We start from the raw sequence: 13,821 nt of genomic DNA, 5'->3' as shown, positions 1-13,821 counted from the left end.
GTAAAAACCCTCAACTTGAAGGTCCTTTTTCAGTTCATGTCATCTGATTCTCCATCCACATTCTTCCTCCAATTTGCTTATGAAAATTCTGATTCCCATTTGCCAATTCAATCTTTCATTTCCCTCTTCCTGCTCGTACTTCCGCCATTATTATTAATTTTTACCTTCACTGCATCTTCTTCTTCCGCCTTCCGATATTGCTTTGGATTTTCTAGGGTTTAACATTCGCTGTTGAATTTTTTGGGATTGAATTTTGAGCTTTACCCAATTTTCTTTTTCTTTTAGGCAGGGTTGAATTGTTACCCCCTTGTGTAGAGCTGTCCTGTTTGGAATTTGAAATTTAAGGCTTTGTGAGTTCTAAATTGTCTGTTTCTCGTCGAGATTTTTCTGCTGATCTTTTTGATCATTCGTCGTGTTTGGTTTATAAGATTTTTGGGCTTTTTTTTTTTTTTTTGCTTGGGATTTTTTCGATTCTTGTTAAATTAGCGTGTTCTTGGCCTATCTATGTAATTCTACAAGAAATGCCGGACTCCAATTTCCAAGACGTGATGTACGGTTCCGGAGTCATGAACAACGTTGCCCAGGATTTGGATAACGTTCAGACTCAAGTTGGCGATGAAGACGACAACGTTACCGGCCGGGAAGAATCCATCGACAACCCGCAGATGCGCTTTGAAGACTCCGGGGAGATGAGCGGCTCGGTCTCAGCGATGAACCGAGTCCAGGATATTGTTCCTTCGGCGTATATTTCCAGCTCTGATTACAACCCTTTGATTGGAAACGGTGGTGCCGATCAGCTCACGCTGTCATTCAGAGGGGAGGTTTACGCTTTTGACTCTGTATCGCCGGACAAGGTTTGTTTTGAATTGGGTGTTCATGACCTTTGTAATTTGTCCATTACTTATGCAATTATTCTGCTACTTGCTGAAGATTTATACTATTTGAAGTTGAACTACTTGATCTAGCCAAGCCTAGTGCTTCTTTATGGTATTCAATTCCAAGCTCGTTTTGAGATTGAGATTCTTTTTGTAACTTACTCAAATTAGGGAGCGTTTATGTAAAATAAACCATTGTTGGGTTACAAGTTTTAGACTATATTAGTTTCCTAGTGGGACTTTTTGATGATGAATGGATTGTTGTTTCTTGTAAAAGATTATCGAAAAAGAAGAAATATGATGACGAATGAACAAGATTGTGTGAGTTGAATCGAAGGCGAGACTGGTTGCCGAATTAGATTTAGGAAGCATTTGGTTCGATGTTCAAATACATGAATACGAACTCGAGGGGTTTAAGTTTTTTGTGGTTAAATTTGACAGGTGCAAGCCGTACTTTTGCTTTTAGGTGGATATGAAGTTCCTTCTGGTATTCCTGCTGTTGGAAGTGTTCCTGTCAATCAACAGGTATCCATACAAACTATCATTTGAATGGTTTACCTTACAGATATTGGTTTAAATCATCTGGTGCTGTTGGTTTTCTAACTCACTTCTGCTGTAATCCTGCAGGGTGCTGATGGCTTTCCTGTCAGGTCGGCGCAACCGCAAAGAGCTGCTTCATTGAGTAGGTTTCGAGAGAAGAGGAAAGAAAGGTGTTTCGGGAAGAAAATCCGTTACAATGTGCGAAAAGAAGTTGCACTCAGGTATATGATAGATACCATTTTATATATGTGTTAGAAGGTATGGTTCAAGTCAAGAGACCATAGAGAGCTCCCTCTCTATCTCCTCTCTATATTCCCTCTCTTTCAACTGTGTTACTAACTAATATGCTTGGGTTCGACACAAATACATCATCCCACACCGCACTCTCCCTTCCTGTTTACGAGCACGCACCTTAGTCGTTGGGGGTCTGTCGGTATATCAAGTAGAATTGAGTATTGAAAAATAGTAGGGATTAGTATAACACAGCTATTTCATGGTTACTTCGAAAGGAAATTACAATATTTGAGTAAGATAGAAGTTCATCGGAATAACTTATGATTTCTTTGATCTTGTGAAAACAAATTTATATTTCTAATAACTTTCCGAAAAGGAAAGAAGAGAAATTTATAACGGTAACAGTCCAAGCCCACTGCTAGCAGATATTGTCCTCTTTGGACTTTCCCTTTCGGACTTCTCCTTGATGTTTTTAAAATGCGTCTTTTAGGGAGAGGTTTCCACACCCTTATAAATAATGCTTCGTTCTCTTCTCCAACCAATGTGGGATCTCACAATCCACCTCCTTTTAGGGCCTAGCGTCCTCGCTTAATGTTTTTAAAACGCGTCTTCTAGGGAGAGGTTTCCACACCCTTATAAATAATGCTTCGTTCTCTTCTCCAACCAATGTGGGATCTCACAATCCACCTCCTTTTAGGGCCTAGCGTCCTCGCTTAATGTTTTTAAAACGCGTCTTCTAGGGAGAGGTTTCCACACCCTTATAAATAATGCTTCGTTCTCTTCTCCAACCAATGTGGGATCTCACAATCCACCTCCTTTTAGGGCCTAGCGTCCTCGCTTAATGTTTTTAAAACGCGTCTTCTAGGGAGAGGTTTCCACACCCTTATAAAGAATGCTTCGTTCTCTTCTCCAACCAATGTGGGATCTCACAATCCACCTCCTTTTAGGGCCTAGCGTCCTCGCTGACACTCGTTTCCTTCTCAAATTGATGTGGGACCTCCAAATTCACCTCCCTTTGGGGCCCAACGTCCTTGCTGGCACACCGCCTCGTGTCCACCCCCTCTCGGGGCTCAGCCTCCTCGTTGGCTCATCACCCAGTATCTGGCTCTAATACCATTTGTAATAGCCAAAACCTACCGGTAGCAGAAATTGTCCTCTTTGGGCTTTCCCTTTCAGGTTTTCCCTCAAGGTTTTTAAAACGAGTCTGCTAGGGAGAGGTTTTCACACTCTTATAAAGAATGCTTTGTTCTCCTCTCCAATTGATGTGAGATCTGACAATAGCTGTTATGATGTATTGGAGAAAGCATATCTTAGTGTACTTTTAAAGATACATTTTCATCATTAAATCAATGCTGTTTCTGTTGTATGCAATTCAATGTGATATTCCTTCATCTCCTTTATCCAGAGCATATATACTAAATTACTTTGTTGCAATTCCCATCTCATCGTCTGTTGGGCTCAGCGTATGACAGTTAAGAGTTTAAGATCTAACCATGGAAGGAGAGAAAAGATGATTTTGTTCTTGAGACTTATTCTAACAACTCGTCTGGACTCAACAGAATGCAGCGGAAGAAGGGCCAGTTTATATCATCTAAAGCTAGTGCAGATGAAGTGGGCTCATCTTCAGTCTTGGCTCTAACTTTGGATTCTGGTCAAGATGATGGCTTGTTGGAAACTTCGTAAGTATTGTCGATTATCACGAGTCCCATTTTCTAACTTTCGATAACCCTGCTGGTAGTCTGAGGATCATCTCTGTGTCACCTTGCCGGTTTGTTTTGCATCCAACTGGAATGTCAAGATGCTCAATTCTCATTCAGAATGGAAATTGTAAATCCGCTAATTTTTTTACGATATTGTCTTCAATGATTCTTATGCAGATGCACACATTGTGGAGTGAGTTCAAAATCTACCCCAATGATGCGTCGAGGACCAGCAGGCCCGAGGACTCTGTGCAACGCATGTGGGCTGAAGTGGGCCAATAAGGTTTGTTTTATTAATCCAAATTTAAGAGTTCTTTAGGTGATATAACATCATCCACGAAGTGATTTGCAGTATCTTGGAGTGAAATCTGCATGATATGCATCTGTGTTCAACATTTCATTGTCAAATGTGCTAGATTTGTGGTTTTCATCCAGAAGATGCTTTCATTAAGTTGATAAAGGTTTTGACTTCCAAGTTCGTTTAGCAGATCAGTCTTTGTTAATAGTTTTTCATTGGTTAGGACGGAAAACTTGTTTGAACCAGAGCATTCGGGTACGCTGGATTGCGTTTTGTTGTAGCATTAAAGTTTTCTGGGCGGTTCGCATATCCTTGCGTGTTTTAGTTGTAAGATTTTCATACACTCAGTTTGTTCTTGTCTATAGAGTTCCACCAAACCACCTTTCGCCACGAAATGTCTGTTTTTTCCCCGATTTTTTCGCATGAGCTTTCTTAGAGTCATATTGGTTCTGTTCTTTGTAGCAAACTAAATGTTCCATGGCATGTCAATGGATGAGCTTTACTGCTCGAATTCTCATTAGTGAACTCTGAATGCAATAGGGAATTTTGAGGGATCTTTCCAAGGTTTCAACCGCTGGCATTCAGGAGCCCTCTGTGAAGGAGACTGAACAGGTACACATTCAAATCAAGTTGAGAAAGAATCAATAATTAGATACGAACAGCTACTCTAAAGAATCATCAACGATCAAATAACTGTTTTTATTTCCTTCTCTTTTTCTTATCCTGTGAACTGCTTTAGAAGAAATCATCTCGATCCCCATTGAACACCAAACTTCTATACGAACAGTCTAGGGGTTAGGAACGTTGTTTTTGTTTGACTTGAAAACGTTAGCCTCTAATCGTAAATTTCCGTTTTTTCTTGTATCAAAGTGGATCATCGTGTTTGTTTGACGTGAAAATGTTAGCCTCTGATCGTACCATTTCTTCTTTTATCAGAGAGGAATGTCGTGTTTGTTTGACGTGAAAATGTTAGCCTCTAATCGTAAACTTTCCATTTTTCTTGTTTCAGAACGGAGTGTCATATTTGTTTGACGTGAAAATGTTAGCCTCTGATCGTAAACTTTCCATTTTTCTTGTATCAGAGTGGAGTGTCATATCATATTTGTTCGACGTGAAAATGTTAGCCTCTGATCGTAAACTTTCCATTTTTCTTGTATCAGAACGGATTGTCATATTTGTTTGACGTGAAAATGTTAGCCTCTTATCATAAACTTTCCATTTTTTCTGTATTAGAGTGAAGTGTCATATTTGTTTGACGTGAAAATGTTAGCCTCTGATCTTAAGCATTCCATTTTTTCTTGTATCAGAGCGGAACGTCCTCTTTGTTTGACATAAAAATATTAGCCTCTGATCGTAAACTTTCCATTTTTTCTTGTACCAGAGCAGAACATCATGTTTGTTTGACGTGAAAATATTAGCCTCTAGTCGTAAACTTTCCATTTTTTCTTGTATGAGAGAAGAACGTCGTGTTTGTTTGACATAAAAACGTTAGCCTCTGATCTTAAACTTTCCATTTTTTCTTGTATTAGAGCGACGGTGAAGCCAACGAGTCCGATGCTGCTATAAACGTGGATGCCCTCGCTTCTAATGGTGGTAAATAGGGCGATAAAGCAGAGAAGGTAGATGTACAAAAGTTGAAGAAGGAGCCACCATGTGAGTATTCCAACCAGTTGTGTGTGCAGTTTAGAGAGAGTTATAAGAAGAATTGCTTCCCCATTTGCAACCAATAGGTGTAAATATAGATGAGATGTAGAAGGTTGGTGCTCAAAATTCTTGCACTTTTCAATGGTGGGATCAAAGGCTCTGATAAGTTGATTACTAAGCTATCTTATTTATTCTCTACAATCTTCCATCCCTCTCTGTAAATGGGCGATTAAATGCTTCACATTCATCACACTCCTTCCTTTTTTTTGTTTTTCTTCTTATTAGCTTACAAATAAATTAAATAATAGTGTAATTTCTGGCCTCCAACCAGGGGTATTTTACGTACTTTTGTATTTAAGGGTAAATCCGTAATTTCTTCTTCTTGCTTCTCGTCCAAGTATAACATTTTTTTTTTTTTTTTTTTTTGTTGTTGTTGTTGTTGAGTTAATTACAGATGGAGAAAGCTGACACTTTGGAACGACCTCCTTGTGACAATGCAACTCTTAAATGCTCCCCACCTTAATCGACAACTTGGGAGCACCTGAAAAAGAAGGGTAAAAGAGTGAGTATAAAAGTGTATTTAGTAAGCAACTTACCTATTAAAAGTGTACTTAGTAAGCAACTTACCTATAAACTCTCCTCGTATCCTTATTTTAGAAGGTATCAGAGGCTTTACCATAGGTTCTAGAAAGTTTAGGCCTAATTAATTCTACCTTCTAGGAAGTTTAGGCCTAATTCTACGGTTATTTGAGCTTCTAGAAAGATCTTGAAGTTCCAAAAGATTCTGTTTTGAATCTTATCCCCAGGGGTCGATATAGGTTTCCGAACCTTTATGTTCTTTGACTTTGGTAGCTTGCGCAGCCTATGTAGTGAAACATAGGTGTCCTAGGTTGAGACACTATCTCATAAAGTTTTGGTGGGATAGTATGGTGATTGCTAGCCTGCATGTCATCCATGGAAGGTTAGTTGGTGAAACCTTTTATCAGGACCATAAAATTACCCTAGTTTGGAGTGTGACTCACATTTTTCAGCCATCTATTCGTTGCCTTGATGCACTACCCTAACTGGCCTAGACCTATTTCAACAGTACTAATACTAAAGTGGAAAGGTGGTGGAGATTCTGATGACATCGTTAAACAGCTAACAGCCTTGAGAGCTACTAGCGGAGGTTATGATGACACCGTACATACTGCTAATGGCATGGAAAGCTACCTTTGACATTCTTAGGTGTTATGGCAATCTACTAGGTTCTTAGGAGTGTTTAGGCAGTATAAATCTCTTCTCTCGTTTCTAAGACGTTTAGGATCAACCCCTTGGAGCTAATCCATTCTCTGGATGCATATAGGTCTAGATCTCTGATCGTTGCTCACGATCCTACACTGCACAGTCTACTGGAAACATACTAACCTAGGTCAACTCGATACCACTTTAGTTCTATAAAATGAATCAATAACACTCTAGCACTGAAGTCATAAACTAAACATTCATGCAAGCTATATAGGGAGATAACATCAATCAATATCAAGAGTACAAATCACAAAAGCTCATCCTTCATTCTATCACAGCGGAAAGCATTTAAAACACCATAAAATGCAAATCTCGTACTAAGGATATTTCGATAATTTCTTACATTATAAATAGCGTACTCGTCCAAATTGCCCAACTTTTGTTCTAAACATGCAAATTCCCTTCCTAATTTAGTAGTAAACTTAAAAAGCAGCATGCATCTCGAGATCTCATCTTAGGGTATTTCTGTAATTTTCCTTAGCATACATAGAATGCATACTCATCCAAAATTTCCATTCTCAAATTCTAAACATGCATATTCTAACCACTTAGGTAAAAAATGCTCGCATGATTGCACGTCCTAACCATCCCTACAAGTATTGCTTGAGAAAAGTTAGAACAACTATTTATATGGATGAGACTTTCCTTCTGAGCTAGCTTTTCTACATGTTAGGAACTCCAATTTCTGAAAAATTCATTGGCAGGTCCTTATACATGTGAAATTAAGGCCAGTACCTAAATAAGAGTAGAAAACAATCAAATAGAGGTCGGACAAGATACAATTAGACCCACCATGCATGTTCACACGCTTCCATATGCTTGGAGGGCTTCCCACGTGCGAGTACATATGCGTGCCTAGGAAGGAGACACGTGCTCCTTGCACAACACGTGACACACGCAGATAGACGATTCTTGGTTGAGTCGAGTTAGGCGGGCAACTTGAGTCGAGGGTATTGAACCAGGTCGCGCCTTTGTTCTTAGGTTAAGCGAAGAGGGTTGGACCACAAGCCAGTTCTCAGGTGCGGGTCCGATTCCCCTGACTAACTGCATGGCGACACGTGACTTCTCTTTTCCACAACGTGCATCTCTCTCATTGGCATCAACTCGGCTAGTTGCACGACGCCATTCATCCTCGTGTTTGTGCAGAAGTCCATAATTTATCACGATTTTTAATTCTTTCTATTTTTTAAAATTTTTGTATCTTTTTCTACTTAACTCCAATCAACTGGATTCAGCAAAGTTTAAAAATTCAATCCTTTNTTTTTTTTTTTTTTTTTTTTTTTTATGTTGGATTTGAAAAAATTAAAAATTAAGTAGAAATTAACTCACTTTCTCTAACTTCAACTCTAAATGTTAAGCTGTCCCTACATTTCCGTACTACAATGCCGTATACAAAAACCTAATTAATTAATTATTTATTTGTTTATTTAAATTCTTTAATGAATTATTTACCAACCGACTATTAATTAAATTCTTTAATCAATTAAATTTCAACTCTTCACAAAACGTCATATTTATAATTTTTTCTTAATTTTTATCAAATATATCTATATTGTATCGGTGCTCATATGACCCAATAATCTAGTTAATCCAGACTACTAACTCAAACTATATTGGTTGGGTTGTGTTACATTTTAGTCGTATCCAACCCGACCAGTTTGACCAACAAGAAAAAGGGTTATAACCCAGCCAACCTTAGTATGAATATTAAAAATATTCGACGTTTGTAATCGATATTAGTGATGAACTGTGACTTGTAAATGTTTTTTTTTAATAATAATAAAAAAAAAAACTTCCAATCCAACCAAAAAAATAGAGGGTTGAATTGAGTCGAGTCAGGTTGTGAACTCTACTTGGGTTGTTCGGGTCATAAATCCAACCAACTCGAAATTTTGTGTCGGTCTAAAAGATTTTTTTCAACCCAATCTGTGTACACCGCTAATTTCTCATTATTTTATTGCTATATTAGATAGTACAATATAATTGAATATATTTTGAGTTTTTTTTAATTATATTTTTACAAAAGTATTTAACACATGCATAAATTTAAGCTATTATTTTTAAGTTAGGTTTGGTATTATCTCAAAACCCTAAATAAATTATTGCTATATTAGATAGTACAATTAATATAATAACTATTATTTATTAATAGTTAACTTATTTTAATATAATTGTCTTTTTTTTTAGATTTTTATATAAATAAATTAATAATTCGTTTTATTTGAAGATAAGATATTAGTAGAAAGGATATTGAAATTCGAAATAATAATAAATGGTATATATATATATATATATATATATATATTTTTTTTTTTTTTGCTTGAGGACTAAAAGTTACATTTTCAAAGTGTAAGACTAAAATATAATTTTAAAACTATGATACCCGAGTAAACGAAGGGTACACGAACGAAACGAGACTACATCCAAATAAGAGTAATTCTACGAATAGAATGACTAAGAAACACTCGGAATTGAAAGTCATTGCCTATGTCAACAACAAGGTGCACCTTTCTTTTCGGTAACTCAATTATAGTAATTTCATGGTTAAACATGGTTTGATTGAAACAGTTCTATGCTAGGTGACCTCGGAGAAATTTTCCTAAGATGCATGTAGACAAGAACATGCTGAAAGAACTAGTGTTGGTTTGTGGGGATAGTTTTCACTCTTAAAAGCAATGAGTAAGTAACAAACTCGTATTGGTTTGTGGGGATAGCCTTCACTCTTAGAAGCAAGGAGAAAGTAACGGACTCGTGTTGGTCTGTGGGGATAACCTGCACCCTTAAAAGCGAGGAGTAAGTAACGGACTTGTATTGATATGTGGAGATAGTCTTTAATCTTAGAACGCGATGAGTAAGTAACGGACTCGTGTTGGTTTGTGGGGATAGTCTTCACTCTTAGAAGCAAGAAGTAAGTAATGTGTCTATGTCACAAGAGACACAAAGGAATATCATAACTATCAGGTGCCGAATTTGAATTTCAAGTCTCGGACATGGGTCGTAACAAAATGGGTCGGTTTATTTTTTTATTTATTAAAAGAAAAACATAACCATTTTGTTTATGTCTATTAAATTATGTATATATAGGGATTCAATTAGGAGACAAATTCCCCATTCTCTTCCTCCGCATTCTTTGCCGTCCTTCTCCACCTCCGGCCGCCTTTCTTGGTCGCCATTCCCGCCGCCGCCAGATCTCTCCCGGTGGCGATTGATTCGGTTCATTTGGTGTTGAAAAGGGTATTAAATTAATAAATGAGGTGTTGTTCTTATTATCATTTTTGCTACTTCCTCATTCCTACTTAAAAGATTGAGTGTTTTTTTGTTTGTTTTTCTTATCACAACTAGCGTGTACATTCAACCCGACAATTTGGACCAACCCAACCCGAACTACAAGGTTGGGTTGGGTTGGATTAGCATTTCAGATAGGGTTGGATTCATTTTTCTGAACCCGAAATGGATCAATTCGATTTCGAGTTCGTGGAACAAAACCTGGGGCGACCCAATTAAAATAAAAATAGATAAAGTATATTAAGAATCCCTCGTTATTAATGGGTTGGCCACAGTGATACTTGGCTGGTCTAGCGAATCCCACTTCAGATTAAGATATTTTTTTTTTTTTTTATTGTTGGTTATATACCATATCTTTAAACTTCAAATTTTTACGGTTTAATTTATTTTTATTATATTTTCGTTTAATTTCTTTAATTTTTTTTTTATTATTTTGTTATTTTATTATTTTTAGTTAAATATATTCTAAATTTTTTATTATTTAAATATATTCTAATTTTTAATGTATTTATGATTTATGCGAAAATTATTATAAATATATTATAAATTTTTTATTATTTAAATATATTCTACATTTTAATGTATTTATTATGTATGCGAACATTATTATAAATATATTCTAAATTTTAATGTATTATATTCTAAATTTTTTATTATTTAAATATATTTTAAATTTTAATAATAGTTTAATTTCTTTTGATTATATTTTCGTTTAAATTCTTTTTATTATATTTTCGTTTAATTTCTTTTTTATTATTTTGTTTAATCTCTTTTTTATTATTTTGTTATTTTATTATTTTTAGTTAAATATATTTTAAATTTTTTATTATTTAAATATATTCTAAATTTTAATGTATTAATGATTTATGCGAACATTATTATAAATATATTCTAAATTTTTTATTATTTAAATATATTCTACATTTTAATGTATTATATTCTAAATTTTTTATTATTTAAATATATTTTAAATTTTAATAATAGTTTAATTTCTTTGAATTATATTTTCGTTTAAATTCTTTTTATTATATTTTCGTTTAATTTCTTTTTTATTATTTTGTTTAATTTCTTTTTTATTGTTTTGTTATTTTATTATTTTTAGTTAAATATATTCTAAATTTTTTATTATTTAAATATATTCTAAATTTTAATGTATTTATTATATATGCTAACATTATTATAATTATATTTTAAATTTTTTATTATTTAAATATATTCTAAATTTTAATGTATTTATTATCTCTGCTAACATTATTATAAATATATTTTAAATTTTTTATTATTTAAATATATTCTAAATTTTAATGTATTTATTATTTAGGCTAACATTATTATATCCCAATTTATTGACAATACCTTTAAATTATTTTTAGGTAAGTGTATTTATTATCTATTTATTGTAACATTATTATATCTCAATTTATATATATTTTTATTTTCATGCAACATTATTATATCTCAATTTACATATATTTTTATTTTCTTAATAATTTAGGACTCTCCGTATAAATGCATATTTCAATTAAAATATTTTTATATATTTTTTATTTTTGGTATATACAATACCTTTAAACTATATAGTTGTGTTAGTTTGATGTGAACTATGTTAATATGTTAGAATTTTTGCTCCTTGTCTTTTACTGAATTTGTTTTTTTTTTTATCTATCTAATATTTTTTTTTTTATCTATCTAATATTTTGGTTACTTTAACTAATTCTAAAAAATATCGGTATTTAGTTGTCTTTAGTTTTATGACAATGTTGAACTATGTTAATAGGTTAGAATTTTCGCTTTTTTTACTGAATTTATTTGTTTTGTTTGTGAATAATTACAGATTGATTTGTGTTTGTCTGTGAATTTTTAGTATATTTTATATAAGATTGTATCCGAATAATGTGGATCANTTTATTATTTAAATATATTCTAAATTTTAATGTATTTATTATATATGCTAACATTATTATAATTATATTTTAAATTTTTTATTATTTAAATATATTCTAAATTTTAATGTATTTATTATCTCTGCTAACATTATTATAAATATATTTTAAATTTTTTATTATTTAAATATATTCTAAATTTTAATGTATTTATTATTTAGGCTAACATTATTATATCCCAATTTATTGACAATACCTTTAAATTATTTTTAGGTAAGTGTATTTATTATCTATTTATTGTAACATTATTATATCTCAATTTATATATATTTTTATTTTCATGCAACATTATTATATCTCAATTTACATATATTTTTATTTTCTTAATAATTTAGGACTCTCCGTATAAATGCATATTTCAATTAAAATATTTTTATATATTTTTTATTTTTGGTATATACAATACCTTTAAACTATATAGTTGTGTTAGTTTGATGTGAACTATGTTAATATGTTAGAATTTTTGCTCCTTGTCTTTTACTGAATTTGTTTTTTTTTTTATCTATCTAATATTTTTTTTTTTATCTATCTAATATTTTGGTTACTTTAACTAATTCTAAAAAATATCGGTATTTAGTTGTCTTTAGTTTTATGACAATGTTGAACTATGTTAATAGGTTAGAATTTTCGCTTTTTTTACTGAATTTATTTGTTTTGTTTGTGAATAATTACAGATTGATTTGTGTTTGTCTGTGAATTTTTAGTATATTTTATATAAGATTGTATCCGAATAATGTGGATCAATAAAACTTAAAAAAAAAATTGACAACCCAACCCGAACCCAACCCGAAGATAGAGGGTTGGGTTGTGAAAAGTTTTGGGTTGGGTTGGGTTACCAATCCAACCCACCCGACTTTTATGTTGGGTCAAAAAAATCTATCAACCCAACCCAACTCAACTCGGACCATGTACACCCCTAATCACAACCCATGTCACCGTTTTCGTATAACTCGTTAGAGATGTCCATTTAACATGTGAGATTGGAGTCACGGGTCAACCTATCTAGATTTCTACTTAGTTAAACTAAGTTAGGGAAGGGGTTATATTCCCCATGTTTGTCCCGGCCTCTCGTTCCGTCCAAATTCACTCTGGACGGGAATCCACTTCCCAGTTTCCCATCTAGATCCCGCTCTGCCCCAAGACATCTCTAATCAAAACTAGGAAACAAAATGAAAATGATTGAGTTTATTAGTATGTTTTACTTTTCTTAATTAAAAAATTATTTTAAACATAATATACCCATATATATTAAAAATGAAGAAAAATTGTCGGCTTAGAATTTGATCCTCCCAAATTCTCTACACGAATCCTCCCTTATACCTTGTGAAAATAAATGGAGAATTGTGTAGGGATGTGAATTGAAATAAGAGACGAGAACGAGGAGAAGAAAGACTTTTCCATCTCTACCCGTCTCATGATACCACAAATGTGAGATCCCACATTGATGGAAGAAGAGAACGAAACATTCTTTATAAGGGTGTGGAAACCTCCTCCAAGTATAAGCATTTTTAAAAGCGTGAAAGGGAAAACTCAAAGAGGACAATATCGGCTAGTGGTAGCCTTGGATCATTACAAATGGTATCAGAGCCAAACACCGGGTGATGTGCCACTGAGAAGGCTGAGTCCCAAAGGGCGGTGTGCCAGCAAGGACGCTAGACCCCAAAGGGAGTAGATTGTGAGGAGACTAAACTACGAAGGGGGTAGACACGAGGCGGTGTGCCAACAAGGACAAAGTTGGGCTCAAAAGGGGAGTGGAATGTGAGATTTCATATCGGGATTCTTTATAAGAGTATGAAAAGCCAGCAAGGACAACGTTGGGCCTAAAAGGGGAGTGGGATGTGAGATTTCATATCCGGATTCTTTATAAGAGTATGAAAATCTCTCTCTAACGGACGCATTTTAAAAATCTCGTAAAAGACAATATCGACTAGCAGTGGGCATAGACACGTTTGTCCAAATGTGGAGATAAATATACCAACTTACTTAATAAATCTTGGTTTCATTGACAGGCCCTT

At 33.9% G+C, this 13,821-nt stretch overlaps 1 protein-coding gene across 1 annotated transcript; it reads left to right on the top strand.

Annotated features, from left to right (window-relative positions):
- Positions 1-52: 52 nt before the first annotated feature.
- LOC111794051 (GATA transcription factor 24-like) lies at positions 53-5,675 on the top strand. Its single transcript, XM_023676166.1, has 7 exons — positions 53-854; positions 1,317-1,400; positions 1,503-1,636; positions 3,209-3,328; positions 3,527-3,632; positions 4,188-4,259; positions 5,177-5,675. Exons 1-7 carry the CDS (start codon positions 522-524, stop codon positions 5,246-5,248), a joined length of 921 nt encoding a protein of 306 aa, XP_023531934.1. The 5' UTR covers positions 53-521; the 3' UTR covers positions 5,249-5,675.
- The last annotated feature ends 8,146 nt before the right edge of the window (positions 5,676-13,821 follow it).

This window comes from Cucurbita pepo, chromosome LG04, assembly GCF_002806865.2.
Source record: "Cucurbita pepo subsp. pepo cultivar mu-cu-16 chromosome LG04, ASM280686v2, whole genome shotgun sequence".
Classification (NCBI taxonomy): domain Eukaryota; kingdom Viridiplantae; phylum Streptophyta; class Magnoliopsida; order Cucurbitales; family Cucurbitaceae; genus Cucurbita; species Cucurbita pepo.
The sequence above is the reverse complement of the archived record's forward strand: the minus strand, read 5'-3'. Positions and strand labels throughout refer to the sequence as shown.

Excerpts from the sequence above, each read along its gene's own strand:
- LOC111794051 (XM_023676166.1), top strand. The coding sequence starts at position 522 with ATGCCGGACTCCAATTTCCAAGACGTGATGTACGGTTCCGGAGTCATG. Across the intron at positions 1,401-1,502 it reads GTGTTCCTGTCAATCAACAG|GGTGCTGATGGCTTTCCTGT; the intron begins GTATCCATACAA and ends GTAATCCTGCAG. Across the intron at positions 3,329-3,526 it reads GATGGCTTGTTGGAAACTTC|ATGCACACATTGTGGAGTGA; the intron begins GTAAGTATTGTC and ends ATTCTTATGCAG.